Genomic DNA, 13,071 nt, shown 5'->3' on the forward strand with positions numbered 1-13,071 from the left:
GTCAGTTTGAATTGCCAAACCTAAGCCTAAATCATAAGAATTAGTTAAATAAAAGTCCATTTCCAGTTCATCCCTACTGAGTTGCTAAATTATCAACAGTGGGGAGGTTTAAAACCATCCTCTCAGGATTCTGTTAATTTATCTTACGAGCCTTGGTGTACCTCCGCAAATATTAATGCCCATGGAGATGTGAGATTTATAATATCATGATTGAAGAGCAGCTGTCTTCATATAAAGAGATTCCACAGCAGATGAGAATGGGTGGTTATGAATCAACCAACAACCTGCAGTTGGAGTCGAAACATTACATCTAGGGGTCAGTGTTCTTTACTTCTTCGTTTTGCGTAGCCTGTAGTGGTATTGGTTCCTAGCCGCAAGATCTCTGAAACCGAACATATAATTACTAGGAAGGTATATATTTAGCATGTAGCACCTAAGGAAGATCCAAGATGGTGAACGCGGGAATACTCAGTCGGTATGGAATGGCTCATTCATACAGGTGTGGTCATCCGTGTACCCAATCCCTATTCGTATTAAAATACGTTGCTTTATCCCCAGCCAAAATGTGTTCTTCCTAAGCGTTAAACATCTTACTGCTGGTTGTTAGGTACGACGAGTCAATATAGACAATGGTGTGACTTCCATGTAATAACTTACAGGTAAGGTAATCAAAGAGGCTTTTCCAACAACAAAAAAACTAGTATTTGAGACATTCTACATATTGCTTAATCCTGCTACCCTCATCAGAAAAGAAGGCCCCACTATTTTTTTATTTAATCTCTGATGAACTAGCCTACATTGAGTCACGAAACGTCGGGGAATTTAAATGTTTGGTTTTTCTACTCACTGGGATGTTACAAACGTTTTTTGTTAGCAAAAATCTACGCAATGCTCATTTTGTCTGAGATTACCGAATGGAAACTTAGTACAGTTACCTATGAACGTCAAGACGGCTCTATTGTACAGAGCTAGAACTTGGAGGACTACCACAAGTATCGTCAGAAATGTATAGGTATTTATAAACAGTTGTCTACACAAGCTACTCAACGTCCATTGTCCAGATACTTTCAGCAATAATCTGCTGTAGGCGAGAAGAGGAGGTAATTAGGAAACGACGCCGGCGATGGTTGTGACATACATTGCGGAAACCGTCAAATTGCACCACACGGCAAGAGCCAACTTGGAATCTAGAAGAGAAAAGACAAAGAGACAGATCAAAAAGCCTATAGTGTTAGGAGATCGGTACAGTCACCGAAAAGATGAATAGCGACAAGAAACAAGTGGAAAGGATAGCATAGGATGGAGTTGGTTGTAGTTCGATTATTGGTGGCCTACTTTCTAACGAGGGTTCACGGGTGTAGATTAGTATTCACGATTGATGCAAATAAATAATAGACGTTGAATATCATTGTGAATACATGTAGAACGTCATAAGAGAAAACGATGTGGTTTTTTATTGTGGTTATAAAAACTATTAAATTTAAGTATCGTTAAGGACAAGTAATAATACTTCAGTCTTCAGTAATAAGGACAATAGGTTGATGAACCTGTGTTAATCCTGACAGATTTCCTTCCAGTGAAGGTCCAGCTTCTTTTTAAAAATGTTCACTGATGGTTCTGATACCACTTGTTCTGGTAATGCGTTCTAGTCATTGACCACTCGATGAGAAAAACGGGACCCCACCATTAGTTTATTAGATCGCGGTTTCAGAACCTTCTTGCTATGACCTCGGAGATTATTAGCGCTGGAGGGAGCAAAAAGATAAGACATATTAACACCCAGATCATAATTAAAGATACGAAATGCCAGTATAAGGTCACCTCGTGTCCTACGATAAGATAAGGGAAAAAGGTTTAGACGTTTCAAACGCTCATCGTAAGGGAGTTTAGAAAGACCCTTCACTCATTTCGTCCTTACACGCTGGACACGCTCAAGCGATTTAGTATCCTTTATCAGACATGGGTCAGCTGCTTGGATACAGTACTCTAAGTGTGGCCTTACATAGGTGGGATATAAAGTTCGAAACATCTCCTCATCAAAGCATTTAAATGCTCGGCGAAGTGACCATAGCGCACGATAACCTTTGGAAGCAGCCGCATTCCAGTGCGTAGTAGTTTTTAGGTCGTGACTTATTATTACTTCTAAATCTTTATGTTCTTGAACGCGTGGAAGAGATGTACCATTAATGGTATAATGGTAACTATTACCGTGTCCGATGTGCATGAGCACGCCCTCCCTGGAATTAACTTCCAAGCCTCAATCATAAGCCCATCTAACTAATTCGTGTAAATCAGCTTAATCCATGGAGGGCAATGTGATAGCTTACGTGCTGACCATGGGGTAAACGGTTGAGTTGCGGATTCGAACGTAGACTTAAACCTATTCCATGCATGTTCGACCGATCCATCAGCATCTCTCGACCAGTCAATCGAGATAGCACAGTCTCTGATTGCAGGAATATTAGCTCTCCAGATATTAGGATGGGGTGGAGCAGATGCAAATTCTATACCATGTATCCGGAACTTAAAGGAAAGTACGACATGGTCACTATTCACCAGTGGGGGAAGGTGTTGAATGTCGACGATATCTTCACAGTGGTGTGTGAGGACAAGGTCTATCAATGACGGATTATGTTCCAAATCAATATGTGTCGGCTTTACGATACATTGTACATTGTACTGTATATTTAAATATTAAAAATAAATTACTACTACTCAGATTTTGGTTTGAAGGAAGGGTTAGGCTGTTATTACTACCTGATGTGCTTTGAAGTTTAAATAATTTGTTTAGAAAACCCAGTATTTGTTTGGCGCTTATTAAACAGACTAAATACATGTGTTGACTGTAGGTGAGGTAGCTTGCCGACATCGCTTCACTTCAAATATAGGATCGCTACACAGGATTTTAAAAGCAAATTACAGCGGAATTACCTTTTTCGTAGTTTTTGCATGCTAATAGTTATACACATTGTAGTGAGTCGATATGGTACGACAGGGACCAATAAGTTTCTTTACGTAGAAGTTCAAACAAACTATAGCAAGTAATAATAAGTGATCGTAGCCTTCTAGGAATAGTAGAAAAGCGAATTGTTGTTACTTTTTCTCTACTCACTGATTTCGATTGCGCATTGTCTAACCAGTTCAAACAACATAGAAGTCCTCATCAGTGTTTCATGGGTGTTACTAGAAACCACATTGGCACTAATCTTTTATTTGATGGTGTTATGCCACAATAGGCCATCTAGCCGCTCAGTTTGCCTGCTGTTCTTTTTGCAACATTTACAATATACATTCAACAGGATGCGTCAGATGCTACCTTCAGGCTTAACGACGTGACTATCGGGTCATCATATTGCCAAGTGTTTATGCCTCACAGCATGCTGAGTCTCGCGTGTTTTATTTCGTCGTCTCCATCGAATTTGGATTGGGAAATCCCGTTAAGGAGATTAAAGTGCACTCAATTTTTCCCATTTTGAATCACTTATACAGTAAAGGTTCCCATATAATCTTTGGCTAATTATGTTACAAAGTGACTCATGGTAATCCCTTACTTCTAGTTCCAGTCCATGTCGGGTAGACACAGTTATCCACTTCAAACAATGGGTGAAGGGTTGCGCAAGATCATGGGTCGGCTGAAGTTAGACATTAGCACCGTTTGATGTCTGCCCAATGATCTGGATGTCAAACGTTCGTGCGAGTGAACGGAAGTCCTGGGTTTGAATCCTGCGTAAGGGATCGAGGATGAGCACTGCTGAGGAATCCCATACTTGGACGAAACAGCCGTCTAGTGCTTCTAGGTTTTCAGTTGTGGTTTAGCTTAGACCGACCAATGAATGCAGTCATTAAAATCTCATATGTCCCTCCCAAATTTTACTCCTTTGGTTTCACTTCAACTGCTAATGGGCTGGTGTCTTGAGACAACCAAGCTATATCGTCACTCAAGGTCTTACTGTGCAAAATCATCTCAAATATAAAGTATGTCCTGAAGCGTGAGTACTATTCCTCTGACTTCCAGGCCTCTAAAGCCGTTGTTATATCGTTTGACTAGCACCCAGAAGTTCAGTCTTGCTAAATACAAAACAGGTTCTACAGGTCGAACCCCGCCACTTCGCATTTAGAATTTTGTGGTAATTTCCAAAAATACATGATTACGTGATTAGCTTTAGACTGTCCCGCGTTGACCTTTGCAGTTCCTCTGCCAAGTCGACTCAACCCCTAATAACCGACTGACACCATGTTAATCACTCTTACAGTCAGCAACACTGGTATACACTGTTTGCCTACCTAAAACAAACCAGTGGTCGAATATTGACCTAAATTACTTTAGCACACCCAAAGTCGTTCATAGTATGTTAATCGTTATTAATGACATTGTTACTTGATGTTTTATACATCTGCGTTACATTTTAATTAGTTTTGTTTCTTCCTGGCTGCCAAATCCGCATATAGACAGGTTGTTGTCTCATATATGACAGTTAAATAAATAATCATGCTCATTCACTAATGAATGCGCAGTTAAACGTATTTGGATTGTCGGTAGCAAGGTACATTATCCAACTTAACATAAGTGAGGCAAGGTTATTCATGTTCATTTAAAAACTATTATATTAGGATCCTTAAGAAGCATTGGAACAAAATTTCACATTACTCGAAAATTTCCACTTCTAGGTCACTAAATTACAATCATTATGTCAGCATCACGAGGATTTTATTTCATATGTTCCTATGTGAATATCTGAATCTATATAACGCAACACTGTTAAATTACTTTTTTAAGGTTCATGTCAACTGCTTCCAAAATCACTCTAGGAGTTTCGTGTCTCTTTGCATTCTCAACATTCGTAGGTGTACATATTTCTCAAGCTCTTGAACGTGAGGTAGTTTGCTCAAATTACTAAACTCAAGTTTGTAGAAGCTTGGTGAAAACGTGCGCCGTGAAATCCAAGAAGCAAAAAACTCCGTATTGTATGTTTCTTTGCATAGCTATATCTTTTAGATCTATCAATGACAAAGAACTCGATGGCTCTAAGTGATACAAAACTATTATCTGATGAACATCAACTTTCTGTTAGCGTTTCATTTGACAATCCAAGCTTCGCAGAAGTTGCTATGCGTTCACTTTCGGTGGATCCTTCTCCTCCAAGATCTACAGTTAAAGAACAATTAGATCAAAAGGGGTCCGACCTCATCTGTACATTTTCCGCCCCTGTCACTGTTAGCAATAGAAACCAACAGTTACGAAAATTGCGTATTGCTGTTAACAGCTGGCTTGATCATGTCATATTGGTTTCGGAAACAATCAGTGCGTTTGGGACAATAGACTCCAGTTTTACATCTGAGCGAGCTATTAATGGCTTTTAATTAGTTTTACACAATATAATCTAGTGATGCATTTCTAGTTTTTGATTTGTACTCATAAGGCATATAATTAAACAATCTCTTTCTTTTCAAGCTTTTTTTCTATCATGGAGTATGATAACGTTTTCCTGAGTGTTGCACAAAGCTGTGACAATGGAGTACAGGGATTGTTGGACGCCTTTTTTGGTTTCCTTTCCAGACGAACAGATTTTTATTATGGAGCTACTGAAAAAGACGCGAAACGTTTAGTTCTTGAGAATTTTACAAAACACCACGTAAGTTTCCATTTTTAGGAATTCAGTTCTCTAGAAAGTTCATATTTTCTTTAATTTCACCTTTGATACCCAGTATTTTTTTCATTACTACGCATACTATTACTAACTTTGTCACTGAGATTTCTCCAAGCAATTTTATTTATGATTAACTAATAAGTTCAGTGCAAAGTGTATATAGACTAAAGTCAAACTAGAAGAATGTTATGATAAATGTACAATAAACAACTGGCTGGAAATGGACATAAACATACTCAAAGGTTGTTAAACACGAATTTGTTTAATTATGTATAAATACTCACAAAGGATGACTTTGCGGAGAAAATATCAACCAGTCGTAATCAGCATAGATCTCACATGAGCCTTCTTTAGTTAGTTGCCATACCATAATACAACGATAAATTCAGCTAGATGAATAGTAGCAAAGGGGTCGAGATAGTTGTAATTTCAGCAACAATTAAAAAGATTGAACCTCGAAAATACGGTTCGGAGAAACACGAATTCATAAAATACCAGGTAATATTGGAATTAATCTGAAAGAAAATTAAATGGACATGTGCTACTAGGCGGATTTGGGGCCACAGCTATTAAGTGATCGGAATTAATGTGTTCATTCTTAGATAAACTTAGTTGTTATGATTTTACAATTTGCGCAAGAGCCCGACTTATTATAGTTAAAACAATTAAAGGTGTTAATCAAGTCATTTATCTAAATAGTTACACTACTCCTTAAGATGTTAGATGACATGGCTTGTAATCATCCTAAGTGGCGTGAATGCATTTACTCTTTGTCTTTCAGATCATAAGCTTCAAAATTACCTAATTATTATCGGGCGAATTCATTTTTTCCACTCTAATTGTCTGTGCCTAATGTTTTATACTACTACTACTACTCACACTGTTACTACCCCTACTACTTTGTGATTTGTGTTGACATTTTCTTCTCGTGTTAATGTGATGTGACAACTTGAACCCATGCACATATATGCCAGGTCCCACGTTGCATGTGACGGACTGTCTTCGATTGTATATTGAGAATTGTTGCCGATAACTACTGACTCATCTGTTTCACCCTACCAGCATTTCATCACGTTACAATAGTTCTTGGTTTACAACATTCATTCAAAAGGGCTACGTATATCGAACTGCTACTTTATGACTCATGCAATATTAAATTGTGAGTGAGTTTGGGCACGGAGTTGACCAATGTAGATAAAAGGCAACTTTAAGTGGGACATTATTATTCGCTTGTCAAGTCCCAGTTATTTTTCGTTGCACAGTTCTATTCAGCTGGCCTATCTTAACAGTCCAATTTCTCTTAACAACTGTGAATCAACAATGTGTGAAGTACCATTTATAGCACCCCTCACTGTACGGAGATTTTAGTCATATGTATTGCTTTGATTGTTAGACTGTTCATCATTGCTATTCAAAGGCATTTGATATTTTTTTCTGGAAATAAATAGGATGCTGCCTTAGCACGTCGTGAAGAAGAGAAGAAAGAATTACATGAGCGAGAGGAACGCGAACGTAAACGAAGAGAAGAAAAAAAGAAAGAAGCCATTATGGCGAATCTTGCCCCTCCAAAGGACTTAAGCAAAAGTTAGTGATATTTTTTTGTCAACTGTGAGCAGTACAATAAATATGAGTAATGCAATTTACTAAATTTGTAAGTACGTGCATTAAAACCCTAAGTCATTTTCACCATTATTTAGAATAACAATACCAATCAGTTTGTCAAAGAAAACCTAATAGGTTGGAGTTTGTATACTTTTTTGTGATACTAATCAGGTGCTCAAACTGAAGCAGGTGATTTTCTTAAGGGGCCACACCCCGAGCCTCCGACCTAAAGGTCTGATCCACAAGGCAGTGGAGCATCGTGAGGCGATGCAGTCCCATGGTAGCCGGTGACCAACAATTGGTTCATACGCCATTCGTTCCTTCAGGATACTGGAGCCCATGTTCACCATTGGTTTGGAATCAGGGTTTGCCAGCTCCCCTAGGTGGACTATCCGTGTCCACCAACCCGGTTAAAGCGCCGGACATTCGCTTTTTGTCCTCTCAATTTCGTAAACAACACCCCCGCCACTTCATGTAATGTTAGGAAACCAGTAAACCATAGTTACAGTTGTGTATACTGGATGTATAATAGAATGATTGGTGCTATTAACCTCCTACTGCTTAGTGTAAACTTCTTGCCAAATTCTTTTAAAAAATAATGGTAGTTGAAGACATTAGGTTGTACTTCTCAAAATCGATCACAATATCACCAAACGTTAAGCATTTTCTGCATTAAATCTAGCATTTAAATAATCCTATTGACACGCATCAGAACACTGAGCAGTGAGACTTTATAATCTAACTATCTAGTAAAATATCTATTATTTTTCCTGTCGCTTTTTTTATAGGAAAATCAAGTGTTATTATTCGTTTTGTGTAATACCTAGCTATCTGTTCATGGGCTCTCTCTGTCTAATTCCTCTTCATTTTCTTTACCAAAAGCTGATAATTTAAATGGCACAAGTGAGGAACTGTCAGATACGTCCACACTACCACAAACAGAAACAAAACCACTTGAGAAAAGTGACCTGCCTAAACCAATCAAAGTTGGTTCTTCTCCTGATGATGAGGAAGAAGAGGAAGACAAGGGAAAATTGAAACCGAATGAAGGAAATGGTGCAGATCTGCCAAATTATAGCTGGACCCAGACACTGAGCGATGTTGATATAAAAATACCGACACGCGTAAGTTTTGTAATAAAATCGATACTTTGTTATATTTTTATTTTTTGCTCACTTGACTTAATCCAAAAAATTATCTTCAAGATAAAACTAGCGAATGCATGTGCAATAAACTATTGTGGTCATTTTAAAGTAAACTGGATCATGGTTCTCCCCAGCCCCCAAATGCCCTGGTGCGGCTGAGAGTGGGGAGGACCCCCCCTCACTCGAGATGCTCTCACATAGCCACGCGTATAAGGCCTCTGTCAGGGAAGTCCTACTCACTGCCTTCTCGTGGCGGGGGTTTGTTCACAAAATTGAGAGAACGGTAAGCGAATGTCCGGAGCTTTAACCGGGTTGGTGGACACGGAAAGTCCATCTAGGGGAGTTGGAAAACCTTGTTTATTTATTTATTTAAACACATAAATATTGGTACAAGGAAGCACCAAATACATATGCGCCTCACAAATCTCATTTGATTTGTGTGAGGGCTGTGATACTGCTGAGGTGCCCAGACTGAAGCAGGTGGTTTTCTTAGGGGGCCACACCCGGAGCCTTTGACATGAAGGTCTAGTCCACAAGGCAATGGAGCATCGTAAGGAGATGCAGTCCCATGGTAGCCGGTGACCAACAATTGGTTCATACGCCATTCGTTCCTTCAGGATCCTGGAGCCCATGTGCACCATTGGTTTGGAATCAGGGTTTGCCAACTCCACTAGGTGGACTATCCGTGTCCACCAACCCGGTTAAAGCGCCGGACATTCGCTTTTCGTCCTCTCAATTTCGTAAACAACACCGGTGCCACGAGAAGGCAATGAGTAGGACTTCCCTGGCAGAGGCTATATATTCGCGTGGCCATATGAGAGCATTTCGAGAGGGAGAGCAGACTCTCCGCACTCTCGGCCGTACCAGGGCATTTGGGGGCCCTTGATTCCAAACCAATGGTGCATATGGACTCCAGAATCAAATGGCGTATAAACCAATCGTTGGTCACCGGCTACCATGGGAATGCATCTCCTTACGATGCTTCACTGCCTTGTGGATCAGAAGTTTAGGTCAAAGGCTCGGGGTGTGGGCTGTTAAGGAAACCAGCTGTTTCGATCTGGACAGTATCATAGCCGTCACACAATTTTGTGGAGCATATGTATCTGGTGCCTCTTTGTACTAATATTTATATGTTCAAATAAATAATTCTCCGCAAGAATTATCTATCCTATGCTTGGAGAAGTAATTTTTTTCACTATCGGCTTATACAATTTTTATTAATTTTACTATTCTGTAACATTTGGATGCAAAGAAGTTGTAAAGATTATTGCAGTTTAGTTTCATAAAATAAGAAGTGCCTTTGGCGAATCGTCTTTTCCAACATAATTAGTTTTACAGTTTATTTCATTTTCATAATTAGTTACCCCATACCATCAAATCCCGCGATGTCTATGTTGAAATTGCCAAAAAGCATATCAAAATTGGCTTAAAGAATCGTGAACCAATTTTATCAGGGAATTTGTATAATGAAGTTAAGGTAAGCAATCATTATTCATTGAACATTTTCTTTAGGATTTTTCTTTTCTTTTAAACTATGAATAGGAACGATTCATTTGGTCTCGAAATCATGTTTAGATTCGTTAAACAGATGAGTTAAGGTTCACTTTTTTTTTATCACTTTCACTTTGATCACACTAAACAGAATGCTATTAATTTTCTAATATTCTAATAGCGAATTAAAGACAAAGACCACTGATCTTCAACCCATCTTTTACATGCATAAGTCGAATAGAATCAGTTCAATCAATGAGACTATAATAATGAGGCTGCATATACTGTTGAAAATTAACTCCGTTAAATGACTTTAGAAAGAAACAGTTCTTGTTAACCCTTTCGTAGCACAATTTGTCTTTTGTTCCCCATGTGTGGTGTAATCATATTACTTTTGCCAATAGCTCTCATACGAGGCATATAATCATAATCTAGATTTGACAAACAGCTAGCATAGCCCGGACTTTATCAACACAAAAAGAAACATAGATTATGCCGCTCATAAAACAAGCCATTTTATCCACTTCGTGGGTCTATTCGATAGTCTACTTAAGTTGTTTATGTTGCTATTTACTGACAAAAGTGAAATGCCACCTTTCTCGGACAACGACAGTCAGCTTGACCTTCTATGTATTTTGGTAGAACAATGGAAAGACGGGGTTGATCTGAAAAATGTGATATGTTTCCGCCATGCATTTTGAACAATATGATCACAAATATCTTTAAAGGTATTTGTATATGAAAACTAATAACAGTCCATTAAAAGGCCGAATAAATATTAAGTAATTACTGGAAATCATGAGAAAAGAAATGACGTAATGATAAGGAAAGAATAGGGATTTGTAACACCAAATTGGGCCGCAGAATGGATTATCAAAAACGCTTCAAAGTTACGAAAAATTGTTTTGTACACATAAAGGCGGTTTGAATTTCTTACTAGCTGAAACTCCTATAAATCTAAAAAATATGTCCTTAATAATTCATACACAACGTTCTAAAAGCTTCATTAAAGTTGGTTTCACGACCCATTTCAAATGTTTTCCTACCAATGAACATAGTTTCTTATTCCCTACGTTTTTGGGAGCATTTGACATTAATCCTGAAGCCAGCCATTTAGGCACATGTTCCATAACCTTTGATTGGATCATTCGACTACTCTTGATGTATGTGAATTGTTAAATACTGTGAGATGTAACGCCATCGCTTGTGCGATGTCTGAACCTGTATAGAATCATGTGCGTAGGTTTTTCCATAACATTCTATTCAGTTTCCTAGTATTTTTTTCTCGATGGTTGATTTTATTCTGTCTCAAAATTATGTTATCTGACCCCAAAATAAAATTAACAAAAGTTTAAATAGTACCATATAGCACTATGCAAACTAGTGTTAATTTAATGTCGGTTATTTATTTACTCTGTAGAAGTGGTTTACATTAAGTCACGAAACAGAAATACAATTTATTAATAAATAGTTGAATTTATTATCCAAAAATCAACTCAGACTGTTGCAGCACTCGCTTACTTACTTCCGCCTGTTACTCCCAATGGAGCATAAGCCGTCAACCAGCATTCCCCAACCCAGCACTTGCTTAGGAGCAGTTTAAATCATATAGTAGGATAGGTGTGTTTGTATAAACCATGAAAGTATCGTTATAAAGATGAAAATTTATTCGGTAAAACATTGAAAGCTTGATGTAATTTAATAATTCAAATTAAAGATTTAAACACTATCAAAATAGAAGGTATCACTATCACTAAAAGACCTCATTTAACATGAATGACAAATCTTTATGTTTCACTGTACAGAAAGTAAATATATTTCAAGGATTCCAATAGTAATCGCTTCTAACTACAATCTTTATTGACTACATGTAATTTGTGGTAAGTAGTACGTATATTATTTCGCCTATGCTTATAGCTACGTAACGAACAAAAGTCGGTCACCTTCCATTCATTGCGTTTAGCATAATTTAATTTTATTTCAATGAGGGTTGTAGACTTTTTTGTTTTAAATGAGAGAAATACATTGGAAATGTTTTTACTAGACTGAAGAATGTGTATGGAGTCTTGTGGATGGTATCACGATACTCGTCCACTTAGAGAAAACCAACAAAATGGAATGGTGGAGTCGTATCTGTGATGGTGAACCGGAAATGAATACACGTAAAGTTCAACCGGAAAATTCCAAACTCTCTGATTTAGACGGTGAAACTCGATCTATGGTTGAAAAAATGATGTATGACCAACGTCAAAAAGAGCTTGGTCTGCCAACATCCGAAGATCAGAAGAAACAAGAAATGTTGAAAAAGTTTATGGCTGCTCATCCAGAAATGGATTTTTCCAAATGTAAATTTTCTTAAGTTTATGTTAATTTGAACTGCTGAAGAAACACAATCTTTTTGGTATTATTATATGATCAAAAAAGAAACTTTCACATCAAATATGGGTATTTTGATGTTCACAATTCTCATTTTATTCGAGGGAAGTAAGGAAAGACAACTTGTTAATAGTTTTGGTATGCTTACTACTCTAATTGATTCGTCGTTAGAATTTTTTGATGCATTAAGTTTGTTTGTGTAGTCTGAATTTTCACTGCATACTGAAAGTTTGAACTTAACGAGAAATTTGTTATGATCAGTTTTCCTGACTCAGCCAACTACAAAATAAGACCAGGTACATATATGCATCACCAAATTCATAGAAGTAGTTACTTCAGTGGTGTTAATATATAAAAGAAATACTGCATAATAGGATCCGGACTGTTGCTGCTACCTTGACGTGGTGGTCAGGCTTGCATATCGTAATGAACCGATCGAGCTATACTGACTGGAACAATCGTCTCTCAAAGTCGTACCAGGCCAGACAGGTCGGTCGAAGAGCGGTAAGACTAAAAGCAGCAAACCCAAGGTCTGAGGGCGAAGTCGTACTACCGACTGTACAGAGGTGTGACAATAGTAAGGCGTTTCCTTCAGACAACCGGCGTAACAACGATGCGGCCTTCCCACAAGGATATGCGCCACATAAATCATTCGATTTGTGGGAGGGCTGGGATACTGCCCGGATGCCCAGGCCTAAACAGGTGATTTTCTTTCAGGGTCACACCCAGAGCCTTTGACCTGAAGGTCCACAAGGCAGTAAAGCGACTTAGGGAGATGTAGTTCCATGGTAGCCAGTAACCAACTATAG

General features: G+C 38.2%; 2 protein-coding genes across 2 annotated transcripts; both read left to right on the forward strand.

Moving 5' to 3' along the window:
- Nucleotides 1-4,775: 4,775 nt before the first annotated feature.
- Smp_103330 (hypothetical protein) lies at nucleotides 4,776-5,391 on the forward strand. The gene is made up of 3 exons (XM_018789475.1): nucleotides 4,776-4,877; nucleotides 4,913-4,965; nucleotides 4,997-5,391. Exon 3 carries the CDS (start codon nucleotides 5,005-5,007, stop codon nucleotides 5,359-5,361), a length of 357 nt encoding a protein of 118 aa, XP_018646429.1. The 5' UTR covers nucleotides 4,776-4,877; nucleotides 4,913-4,965; nucleotides 4,997-5,004; the 3' UTR covers nucleotides 5,362-5,391.
- A 50-nt stretch (nucleotides 5,392-5,441) lies between these two features.
- Smp_103320 (nuclear movement protein nudc, putative) lies at nucleotides 5,442-12,326 on the forward strand. The gene is made up of 5 exons (XM_018789486.1): nucleotides 5,442-5,633; nucleotides 7,097-7,232; nucleotides 8,133-8,374; nucleotides 9,756-9,872; nucleotides 11,931-12,326. The coding sequence occupies exons 1-5, from the start codon at nucleotides 5,466-5,468 to the stop codon at nucleotides 12,243-12,245; spliced, it is 978 nt and encodes a 325-aa protein (XP_018646430.1). The 5' UTR covers nucleotides 5,442-5,465; the 3' UTR covers nucleotides 12,246-12,326.
- Nucleotides 12,327-13,071: the final 745 nt, after the last annotated feature.

Source organism: Schistosoma mansoni, assembly GCF_000237925.1.
Source record: "Schistosoma mansoni, WGS project CABG00000000 data, supercontig 0134, strain Puerto Rico, whole genome shotgun sequence".
NCBI classification, from domain to species: Eukaryota; Metazoa; Platyhelminthes; class Trematoda; order Strigeidida; family Schistosomatidae; genus Schistosoma; species Schistosoma mansoni.